The sequence below is a fragment of the Gobius niger genome, assembly GCF_951799975.1.
Source record: "Gobius niger genome assembly, chromosome: 7".
Classification (NCBI taxonomy): domain Eukaryota; kingdom Metazoa; phylum Chordata; class Actinopteri; order Gobiiformes; family Gobiidae; genus Gobius; species Gobius niger.
In genome coordinates, this window is record NC_136858.1 from 17,484,021 (window position 1) to 17,496,215 (window position 12,195).

A 12,195-nucleotide genomic window follows, 5' to 3' on the forward strand; every position below is an offset into this window, starting at 1 on the left:
ATTAATATTTATTTCAGCGAAACAGCAAATTAATGAAGAAATGTAGGGCAGAAGTTATTTTTCTTTGAATCTTTAAACTTCTGACAGGAAGTGACATGGAGGTAAAGTTTCATTGCAGTTAGACTCATTTCCCATCATTGACGTAACATGGTTGGCACGGCAACCGTTTAAAATTATATACCTCCATTTATGTCACTTCCTGTCAGTGTTCAATAAGGAAGATAATAAACATCATAAAAATGGTCAAACTAAAGAAAGCTGGGTAATTATTTATTTAATTTGAGCAACATTTAAAATATAGTTGTGTTAAATATGTTTTAGCAAAACTTGTGCCTCATGTGTCATATGCACTTTAAAGCTTTTAGTAGTCGTCTTCACTGAGCAAGCATCCTTTCAAGGGCAACCCCTACCTCTCGTCCCCATAGTTACGCCTGTGTCACGTGACTAGCAACATAAACATTTCAGCGCTAGTTCTACGGGCCATGGACGCTAGGCTCATATAATAGTCGTAATCTTTGTTTATTATCGTAATTCTTGGTGAAATTGTTGAGAAGAGGATGGCATCAACCTTCGATAGCATTATAGAGGCACATTATTATAACCATTTTGTTCTGTTTCGAGAAACCGAAACTCCTTGTAAGATGTCCGGAGTTGAGCTGAGCTAGAAAATATGGGAGCGAGCGCCTCCTTGTCGCTTTGTGTAAGTCTAACTTTTTCTTTGAGCCTGCTGTTTTCTGTTACACTGGTGCAATTTTACAGTATAAACATCTGCTGTACTTTAAAACTGTTGCATATGCATGGCTGCTGATGCTCGTCTGTTAAGTTGTCAAACCTACCGAAAACATGATATATCATACATAGTTTCTGTATGAGCCTGACCTGTATTGTGGTATATGCACAAAGCAAATTTTGTGCTTTGGTAGAATTAAGTATGAATTATTATGGCTCTGTGTTTATTTACTAACATCTAATTGAAACCATTAGTAAGGCCTATACCTACTTCAGTGCTGGCTTAATTTGAATGAACTATTATAAACTGTTTAATTCACCCTGTTTCAGAGCGACTCGTCCTCAGTGAAAATCCTGAGATCCACGGCTAAAGTCAGTCCGGAGCCTGCTTGCACCCTGATAACAGAGCCTATGCACAGCTGTGTGTTTGGTGTTGGCCTGGAAACACTGAAGGAAGATGGGCAGCTGGTGTGTGGAATTCCTGCTGTCCTGAAAGACATGGTAGAATACCTCAATAACAATGGTAATAATAATTTAAAAACCCGCTATCATTTTATTTTTCATATTCTCCAGACATACATTGTGTTATGTTTAGTATATTTTTCTAACAGGTTTGCAGCACAGAGGTCTGTTTCGACTGTGTGGCTCAGTGGTGCGCATGAGGACCCTGAGGCAGAGGTGGGACAGAGGGGAGAGTGTGGATTTACAGAATGACGGAGATGTCCCAACTGTAGCATCTCTCGTCAAACTGTTCTTTCGAGAGTTACCTGTTCCCATTGTTCCTGAGCCTCTGCGAAGACAGCTCCTCCACAGTCTTGAAGGTATTTTAGTCACAGCATCATCCAGCCTTTATACGTAAAACAGATGATACATTTTAAAAGTTTTTGAAAAGTTAGGCTAGATGTGTGCTAATTTTTGTCTTTTTCCCTCCACATTTTTGTTCTACAACCAATAGAATTCTACTTTCTGCTACGTTTTTTTATTTTAGAATACCACATTATTAAAGTGTGCTTGTTTATGTTCTTTGTCCTCACAGGAAATGCAGATGACAGCCTGATAAATCAATCCCTCAAAGAGAATCTTCATAATCTCACTGCTGACAACCTTGTTATCTTGTCTTACCTAATAAACTTCCTGTCCAGAGTGGCCACTCACAACCAGTCAAATCATATGCCAATGGAGAATCTGGCTACCATCTTTGGGCCTTGCATATTTCAGTAAGTTAATGTTCTTAATGTTACATTCTTTCCATAATAAGCTTTAACAGAATGTTCCTGACCTTGATCAGTGCAGACAAGGAACACACAGACATCCAGCTGAGAAGTGTGGGTGTTAAATTACATGTTGCAGCTAATACTGGAAAGTCTTGGGTCTGTAGGTCGTCTTATGAGAGCAGGGTATCAGCGAGCACATATTGCTCAGTTTGGTTTAGATCAATGCTAGCTCAATTTTCCAATCCCTGTAATGCAAAACTGGGGTGTAGTCACTTCTGCCTTTTTAAGGAAATGGGTGTGTGGAGTGACTGATAACGCACTGCAGAGGAAGACCGCTGTCTGTTTATAGATGTAACCCCTCGTAAACAAAGGCTGTCCCTCAAGAGGCTCAGACTCACAATTACACATGCCCTGATCACGAATCAACAGAAAGTAAAATGATCCGACCATTTGCTAGCTCTGCTTCAACGTAGACTTCATTTATCCACAAAGGAAGAAAAAGTTTAATGAAAAAATTAAATTACTTTACTAGGACAAACATCGAAGTCTAATTTGTTCCTCGTGAGTCTTATTTTATTGATGACAGTAAAGTAATATATTTGTACATAAAATCAGTTTTACATAACTCAAATGTCATAATATTAATTAGTTTGAAATAGATGGCAGTGTTGACATGAACTCACGTTACCCTGTATGTCTTTAATTATTACCCTTACTATATGTGGCCATCTCTATTTACAGTTTTGTTATTGTCACTCAATCTGCTTCAGCACCTCTTATGTAATCCACGTGACTGTCTACTCAACCTGCAAGCACTTCTATAAATACTCATATTTTGAACGTGCTCTCCTTAGGCATGCAGTATGTGTAATCGGACCTGGTCTTGCTCCATACATCGTGACAACATATGGCAGCCTCACACACATGTAGATGTTTACTGTACCCTGCGTTGAAACGTTACACTTGTCTAGCCGTGGTCAAAAGGTTGTGTTCACACCTCTGCAGATTTTGGTGTAGTAATTTCAAACGGAGGGCGGGGGCCGGTCAAATCTAACTCTTTAGAATAACCTTTGTGATTGAAAAATGCCACAGATTTTTAAAACTAAATGCTGTAAGTTCATTTGTGCTGACACGATTGATCTTTGTTTTTGTTTCATGCAGATAGGCCCGGTAATTACAGAGATATAACCTGCTTTGTATTTAAATGTATTTAAATACACAAATGAAGATTTTAATATGGAAAATGCCTCAGTTATCGTTCCCATTAAAACCTTTGGTCTATTGTGTCTATTTATAAGTCGTGTCACCGCAGTTGATTAAGTTGTATCACGGCTCTCTTTATTTCTTGCCGTTTGCATTTTGGCTACTGTAAATCTATTTAATGTAGTCATTGCTAGCTGTTCACAACAAACGTAGTGGATATTGACTCGATCCCAAACTTTATTGCCGCTTTTGAATGTTGCTATGTCACACGAATGCATCCTGTTACCATTGTCATTCCATTTACACTCTCTGCAGTCTTTTCTCCACTAGATGGCATGGTTTTAGAATTTGTGAAACATAGCATGATTATGAACCCTGTGTTGTACTGTTGTATTGTCTCAACAGTGTCCCAGCCGGTCCCAGGATGATAGAGGAGCAGAGTGTGTCTAACGCCTTGTTACTTCATCTTCTGAAACACCACACAACCCTCTTCCCAAACCAAACTGGACAACAAAAGAAGTCTGGTGTGGAATTGCCCACAACCCCTCCTTCCACTTTGTCTGCACCCTCTCATACTCTGGTAGAGCTGTTTTTTTTTGCAACTCAGTAATACAGTATGACCTCTGTGACACCTATCTTTTTTTTACAGTCTCATCCCGGTATCAGTCAGTCAGAGCAGAATAATGTGCAAACATTCGATGTAGAAACTGCATCCTCAACTAGTTCTTTTACTCAAGCAACTCAGATGGAGTCTCGGCTCAACAGGTACTGACATCTATCGACAACTATGAGGACAACAGAACCTATGGTTAAACTGACGCTAATCTCACTCCCACTGTCCCAGCACCTGCCAGTAGTTAAAGCTTTAAGATTGGTCTTTTACAGACACATGATCAGCAGCTGCAGATGGAGGTTTCCATATTCATGTGACATCAATCAGCTGCACAGTGACTGATACATATGCTGCCCTAGCCAATAATGAGACTTGTGCATATGCAGCTCGAGGCTGCCCAAGTTCACTTGTAGTTTAGTGTCTTTTTTTAAATCAAAAAGTGCTCATCCTACAGCCATTACCTTTAATTTAATGCACCTAAAGAAAAAACACAATGTAGTTATGGAGTATAGCTGTTTTAACCATTACGGTCAGCAGTGAGCATAAACTGACCTATTTTTAAGAATCAGATTAAGAGAGGCAGCAGACCTCTTCAACTCTTGTTGGTATTTGTCACTTATGTTTATTCAAGCCGTATCTGGCATTTACAACTATCTGTCTCCATTCATGCCAGACTTCATCTTCTTAAGTCCTCACTAAAGAAAAGGTCAGCTTTTGTTCTGGCGTGGCGCAACAATTAAAGCTCAAAGGCGTTGGAAAAAGGCATGTGATCGTCAGTCTTGTCATGATTCAGTATGAGCTTGTTTGTGTCAAAAAAGCCACTGGACGACCCCACAGCATGACTGAGTCAGCGCTGTTATTTGAGAGGGTTTTATATCTGAGCACAATGCGGTTATGGACTGTTGGGGGTTGTGAGTGCAGTGCCTTGAGGTAGTGACTCTTGTTGACATCATAGTTTAGCCGTGCTCCAGCTTGGTCACATAGATCATCATCTTGTAAAGCCTTTCACAAATTAGCCTAATTATTCCCAGCCTTGCCTTGTCACTTTATCGTGTTGTTTTTCTCAGTCTTGGAGGCTGGAATGATCTCTATGCATGAACGTGACTAATACTTTTGGTTCACACCTGCATCAAACACTACTTTCCCAAATGTCATAAGGCCTTTTTTTTTAACTGACCTATTCTGGCTCTGATTTTTCATTTTACATTTTGCAGTCCTGACTTACTGGAGCTGGATTCTGAAGAAAGCTCTGATGTCAGCATACCTGCTCCCCCTTCTGACCGACCCGAGAAGGACAGAGCAGCGGAAGGAGACTCTGTGACCCCCTGCCCCAATGCCCCGGGGTCAGGAAAGAAGAGCCCCTACAAAGTGTCTGCGGCAAACTTTATGGGGGATTCTAGCAATGCAAACGAAGAGTCAGTAGCGTCTGTATAGTTGTTTGTACATACTTAGTTTGAATAGTTTGAAAGTTTAAATGTCTGTTTTTCCGCAGACCAGCTAACCACAAAATGTCATTTACCACTTCAAGACAATGGGAGAAAGCAACTAACCACCAAATGGTATGGCATTTTTACACACACCTTTTCTTTACTCTGTAAATTCGGTGTGCATGTATTTGTCAAAATAAAGAAGTAGATCTCAACTGGTGTGGCTTCAAAAGCGGGCCCACCTTCAACTCAGGCTGTAACTTTTGGCAAAGGCCCACAACCTTCTGAAAATGGTTCAGTGTTTGCGACTGTTGGGTCTCAAATTACAAATTGAGAATCGTTGATTTTACACTTAAAGACTGAAAGACTACTTTGTTCTATTTGTAGGATGCCAAAGCCTCAGTTCCATCTGATATGAACAGCCAGAACATAACAACTCAAAACCACATAGAAAGGTAAGACGCTAATGCATTTTATGTTAATACTTTTTTGCTTGGGTATGTACAACTCCATTCACTTGAGTCAGTGGAGAAGTAGGTTAGCAGAGCAATGTGCTTCCCACAGTCACGTTTTTTCTTCTTCTTGATTCCAGTTCAGATAATGATTGCCACAGGCTCTCACGTGGACCGACTAGCTGTACATTATGAGGTCAGCCTTGCGCGGTGCACGCGGCCTGCGCCGAGCCACCACTGAACAGGTCACTCCTATGATGTGTGATGTGTCAGACAGGAGGAAGCCGTAACCTTAATGCTAGTGACAGAGACGCACAAAAACGCTACTGATAACGGATCCAAATAAAACACACAGATTTTTTTTCCATGCTGGCCTCAATTTTCAAGTTTGTGAATTAAGAAAGGCTTTTTTACTGGTGCAACAAATGTGTGCAATCACTATTTCCAAGTCAGTTCATTCCGTAAAGCAATACAAACAGGAGTAAACAGTGCTTCAGGCAGTGCAGTACCTCCGGGAGATGCCATCCTTGATATCACAAGAAAACTATGAATCTATATGACAGTTATACAACCCCTTCACTGTATGTGTATTTGCAAGCAGAGGGGTAATATTCTCCAGCACTGTGTATTATTTGTTCTGTGTTTGTGCTTGTTCTCTGATATCCCGTTGTTTTTCAGTCCCCGCTGCTTCATTGAAAAGAAACACAGGGACACATACCGAAGCCCAGAGGTAAGAGGTAATTACTGTCTCGCTGTAGGGTTCCTGCGTAGATTAATATTGGCCTTATGTCACACCGATACTGTATAAATTTACCAATGAAGTCAATACATCGGGGGTTGAACTGAAATGAAGGCTTATTATTCATGTCTTGGGTTGAAAATGTCAAGGTTATATATTTTTTGTCATTGTGCCATGGTGACCTACATTCGCCCCACAGTGGCCGTTTTAGCCTGGGCTTCAGATGAGGCACATAATCAGGGCTTTGCTTTTCAGTGGAGAGTAGAGAGGGACGGCAGCAGTTGTCTTGACACCCTGATTTGCAGAGGAAGAAACAGCTGTGACGTAGGTTTCGCCATCACCTCGGTCTCACTCACGTAAATTTGCACCTATTTATGACCGTCTCCATGACAACGGGGAGCTGTGGTACCTTCAAAAGGGCAGTGAGTGCACGTTCCTATATGCTTTTATTTATATGCTGTATAACGCCTTGTGACCTCATTATCACAATTTCCGCTCCCCCAGTCTTTCCGGCTCTCTGTGACGTGCAAAATAAGTATTTGTGTGTTTGTGAGAATCTGGGGTGAAAAAGGAAAAAAACAAACAAACAGAAGATCTAAAACAGAACTCCAACGCCTTTTATTTGTCTCTCGGAGCTGCGCAAACAATGGGCAGAATTGACGTCACAATGCAATGCCTACGCCCACATGTGCATAGTCATTAGGCAACAAACCAACAGACTCTGCGCGGCACCGTCCGAAGGCTTCTTAGCTGATAACGTTGTCCTGGAAACGCTTCGTCATGTGCAGCTTCCTCCCTCCTCACACACGCCCACTGTGCACACGCACCGGCGCTAAGCGGTATTCCCGCCGCCCCCTTCCTTTCCACAGCATAAATAATCCGCGTGGAGGCAGTTCAACTTAAAGGGATTTGGGGATTCTCTCTGAGCTTTGATCACATACTGTACCAACATACACACACATCAGGAAGACCGGGACCAATTTGCTGCTTACTGAATACTTTAGTGCTGCCAACGTGGGACTAGACAATTGTTGCTGCTTGTATGGATTCTACACTTCAAATTTTTTTAGATATATTTTTGATGAATTAGCTGGCTGTTAAGGACATTATCCACTTTAAGAAATTCTGCCTTTAAAGACATCCTCCGTAGACATTTAAGATGAGCTCTAGTTTCTTCTACTTCATCCATTTTCATCTCTGAAGACATGTTCTGCTTCTGCTTCCAGAGTCCCTCTCTTAAACTCAGAGCTCTCGATGCTGAGTTGGGACCCTCCCCATCACCAGCCGACCCCCAAGCTCCAGAAGATCTTCCTGCTCAGCAACAGCCCTTCACCTGTGAGGAGAAACAACTCCCTCTGCTCTTCCACCTACCGCCATCATTAGACCGAAACACAGTCAAGTCCACACAGTCAGGTAAGACAAAAGTTAGATGGTGCAGTTCATCCTCTGTTTTTTTGCATCCAGAGATAAAGTTAAGTCAAATGAATATGTAAACTGTTGGAAAGCTCAAGGAAACTAAGCAGTAGTTTCATATGATCGTTTAACTGTGTTCTCTCTCCCTCAGTGAATGCCACATCTCCGACCTCTCCTGAGTCCAGCCCCGTATGCACTGCCAGTCCCGTGTCTCCTCACACCACAGACACTAGCCCGCTCCTATCTCACATCACGACCAGCGACTGCCCAGTCCCGTCTCCCCGCTGCTCGAACATCAGCCACAGCCTCCGGTTCAACCTGGACCCCGACGCAGCCCCCTCTCCGCCGAGCACACAGGAAGTACGCATGTAAGCAACACGTCTTCTCACTTACACTATTTTCGGATTGGGCAATTGTCTCAAGGCTCGATCTCTCTTTGTTGCACGTGAAAGGTTAGAAGTGCCCCTTTGGAAAGATGTAAGAAAGAATAGCGCACACCCTTAGGAGATGTTTTATAAATGTCCCGTGCGTTGGTAAGATAAGTGCGTTTCTGTCTCCAGGATGCGCAGTAATGTCCTCGAAGAGGCGGAGGTGGGAGGTCTGTCCATCACGATGCTGAACAGACACATACATTACCTGAGGAAGAGGATCAGACGATTTGAGAAGAGCTTTGAACAGGAAAGGCGCTACAAGGTGGGCGCAAATCAAATCACATTATTAGTGTTTACCTCACGTAGAATATGTTTTAATCACCAAAGCAGTTACATATTCGAGCCCTATCTTGATTAGGTGACACGATATGGCTAATAAAGCAGAGCGGCACGGTGACTGAAGCTTGCTGCTGCCTGCTTTACCACAGACTATTGTGGTCGGCAGTATCAACAGTCAAGGACAGAAGCTACTTTTCAGACGACTGCAATACATTTTCCCCACTATATTGATCAGAATGAACCAAATCTACAACATTTGGTCACAGCCTTGTGTACTGTTTTAGCCAGCTCATAATGACAAGACCGCAAACCCAGAGGTGGCCAGGCTCATGAAGGAGTTGATCAAGAGTCGCAAACAGCTCAAAGGTAATGATAACAATAGTGTGCATTGCAGATCACCGCAATCTTATACGTACTTGGATTGTTGTTTTTAGACTTTATGCTTTCATCTTTCAGAGCTTAAACTGAAACAATCAATAAAGGTACAAGGAGACGTTAACCAGCTGCAACATTTGTGCAAACCCAGTCGTGACCAGGAGGGGTCAGAGCTTCTGCAGCTCAGTCATAATGGGAACGCACAGCCAAATGTGGAGGACACTGTCAACATTATAACCAACAGACTCAAAGAAAGAAGGAGAGAGCTTGAGCTGCCGGAAAGCCTCAAGGTTTGTGAAGGAACATACTATTATCTTTGTAAACATGTATAAAAAATAAATAGAAAAAAATACCAGTTTCTAAATAATGTGACGCTTGAATTTTTAGGAGATGTCCCATTTCCAGATAGCCCTGGAGAAGACATGCTTGCAGAAGTGCTTGCTTTACTATGAGGGTCTGCATGGGCGACCGGTAAGAAATTATGCTGTCAACATGACCTTTTTGAAAAATATAGGTTAAGGTTAAGGCTACATACACACATAACAACATTTTTTTTCAAGACATTGATATAATTGAAATACTAGATCTTGGAAGATCTGTTTACATGGTACATTACGTTTCATTTCATATGTGTTTCTAGAGCACCAGAAAAGAGCGGACTCTGATGAGGGCTTTGTACGACCGGTACCGCACAGTCAAGCAGCTCCAGAATTCCTCCTCTGCCTCAACTGTCACTGTCATCTCGACAATTGTAAGTTAGTGTGTGTGTGTGTGTGTGTGTGTGTGTGTGTGTGTGTATAATTTAATGTGGCAGAGGTACTGTGGCTGATTCATGCGTCTCTTCTGGCCTCTAGTGGCTGATTTAAGGCACTACATCATTACAAACATTTGCTATGTGCTGCATGTTAGACAAATTTATGTCAGTCTTAAACCCTATTCACGCGGGATTAGAATTACCTGAGGACCTCAAGTTTGCAGAATTACCCAAGGTTAAAATTGGAGGAATTTTTACAAACTACTGACAGATTCGCGCGGGACTAGAAACTCCAAGGACGTCAGTAATATTTACTTTTTACCTTATCCCTAGCTATCTCTAATCCTGTGCAAATAGGGCTTTAGGCACACAGCAGGGGCCCATTATGATTATATTGGCAATTTACTATATTTAAAAGAAATAGAGATAATCCATGTATGTTATTGTTGAGCGTTTCCTTAGTGTTTATTTATTAGATTTTTTGGGGTATTTGTCCTATCAGTCAGGCGTGAAGTCTGGATCTTCAGATACCATACATAGCATTCTATCTGTGAAAAGTGAATTTTGTGGTGACAGGATGAAGAAGAGGGCTCTGACATGGACAACCACAAGCCTACAAGTCCTCGTCCGCTGCCTCAGTGGGTTTTACCACGCACTTTATCTTCAGACAAGTCTCTCTTGGAGTTGTCAGAAACTCCGCCGGTATCTCCTTTAGATGAAGCAAACGGGCTCCAGCCTCAGCTCATCACCATGGCAACTCTCCATGAAGCATCCAGGTATGTCTTCTATTTTTACTGTAACTTGTGTCATGTCTTTAAAAGTGTCTGTCTGCGTTGGTAGCAGCTAAAGCAAACGATACTAGTAAGGCCATAAATTGTCACTTAAAGGGAGAAATCACTCTTTTAAGAAGGGCTTCCATCATTTACTTATAGCTAAACGTATTGTGTGTGATATATTTCTTTTGTGTTTCAATATATAGAGCAGAACTACTGAACCACCTAAAGATGGCTAGGGCTGACAAGCGGCGGATACATCAGGCACTGCGAGAGTTTGAGGAGCATTTTCTCTCTCAAACTGGCAGGTAATGATCTAGTTTATGTACAAATGCCACATCACACCACTGCCCATCTCTTTCAAATTTTATTCTCTTTTATTAAACCTTGAACATTTGGTTTTCAACAATGCCATGTGAAAAACAGAAAAAACATCCACAAAAAATCCCGTTGTAATGATACATCAGAGTAATGCACACTCACTTGACGTTAATGAAGCACAGAGAGCTCAGGAAAAAGACAGAAATTAATCTGAACTGTACACTTTGTACTATACATGTTAGTCCTCCAAGTTTTGGATTACAATACACACTTTGAAAGCTATCTGAGTAAGGCAACAAAGGAGGAACTATCCATTGTTTGTGGAAGCTGCGGCAGATTCTTCTGACACTCTCTTGTTGCATCTTGTTCATCTTGCTTTAACAGGGTTTGCCAAAAAGAGGACCGAGGACCGATGGCAGAGGAGTACTGCCAGTACAAGAACCTCAAAGCAAAACTCCGACTCCTGGAAGCCCTGCTCAGTAAACAGCAGGACTTGAGCTGCAGCAGCTGAGTTTCTCACAGTGGGACTCAGATGTACACACTCCACAGTTTTCATGCCATGCGTCAATGCACTTTACAAAGAAAGAGTGAAGAAGAATGAGGGATGAGATGGTGGGCAGCTGAAGAGTTTAGTCCCAAACATACGTCCGTCTTGACCCGGCCTTAACCTGCCTGTAGCAAGTATTCAGTGTAGTAGCACATTGTGTCAGTTACTCTGTCCCTGCACCCAAAAGGTACACCAACCTTTGATATTTTTACATTGTTCTTGTACATTATGGCACTTTGCTTTTTTTTTTAATCCAAGAATAACTGCATTTTTTACAAGTGCTTCGTGGCAAGGATCATTGTTTACATGTAATCAAGGAGACAGTCCAGTGGCATTTGTGCATGTCATTGTCCATTAGTAGTTAGTCTTCTTTTGTGCTATGATATGCATTGAGAATTAGTAGAATGACAGCTATGCTCTGTGAATATTAGGATTAAATATCCACATTGTAAAATGTGGACATCACAATTTTGTGCAAGTGCAAGCTAAACTGACTGTATAATGTGTATTCCTGATCACTTCCTTCTAAATGACATTGTTGACAACAGTCAGAGCTTTTGACATTGTGCACTTCTGGTTTATATATTGTTCTTTTCATATATATATATCTATATATATTGATAAAAATAAATATTTTTTCACATTTATTCTTCTAAACACAGTATATGGTTCTACTTTCTCTCGGTTTACAGCAGAAAATATAAGTGCGTGGCAGAGGTACTGACAGCCCTCACGCTGCACAGAGCTGCATCATGCTTAAAGGTCATTAACTTCATGAATAGGTCACACGTCTTCAATACATATTTACGTGGCTGCAGTTTTTTACTCTTCATATTACACATCTTTTCCATATTTTATACCTTTGGTATTAGATGACATTATTGACGCTGCAGTTCACTCAAAATTGTATGTAAAATTATAAGTT

General features: G+C 41.4%; 1 protein-coding gene across 1 annotated transcript; it reads left to right on the top strand.

Moving 5' to 3' along the window:
* The first annotated feature begins 427 nt into the window (after window positions 1-427).
* On the top strand, window positions 428-11,241 carry LOC306965208 (protein FAM13A-like). Its single transcript, XM_079559462.1, has 19 exons — window positions 428-700; window positions 1,060-1,252; window positions 1,341-1,550; window positions 1,766-1,946; window positions 3,552-3,726; window positions 3,796-3,911; window positions 5,252-5,318; window positions 5,574-5,641; window positions 6,317-6,368; window positions 7,604-7,790; window positions 7,942-8,158; window positions 8,351-8,483; window positions 8,785-8,866; window positions 8,957-9,165; window positions 9,263-9,346; window positions 9,516-9,626; window positions 10,206-10,405; window positions 10,609-10,710; window positions 11,108-11,241. Exons 1-19 carry the CDS (start codon window positions 671-673, stop codon window positions 11,232-11,234), a joined length of 2,544 nt encoding a protein of 847 aa, XP_079415588.1. The 5' UTR covers window positions 428-670; the 3' UTR covers window positions 11,235-11,241.
* Window positions 11,242-12,195: the final 954 nt, after the last annotated feature.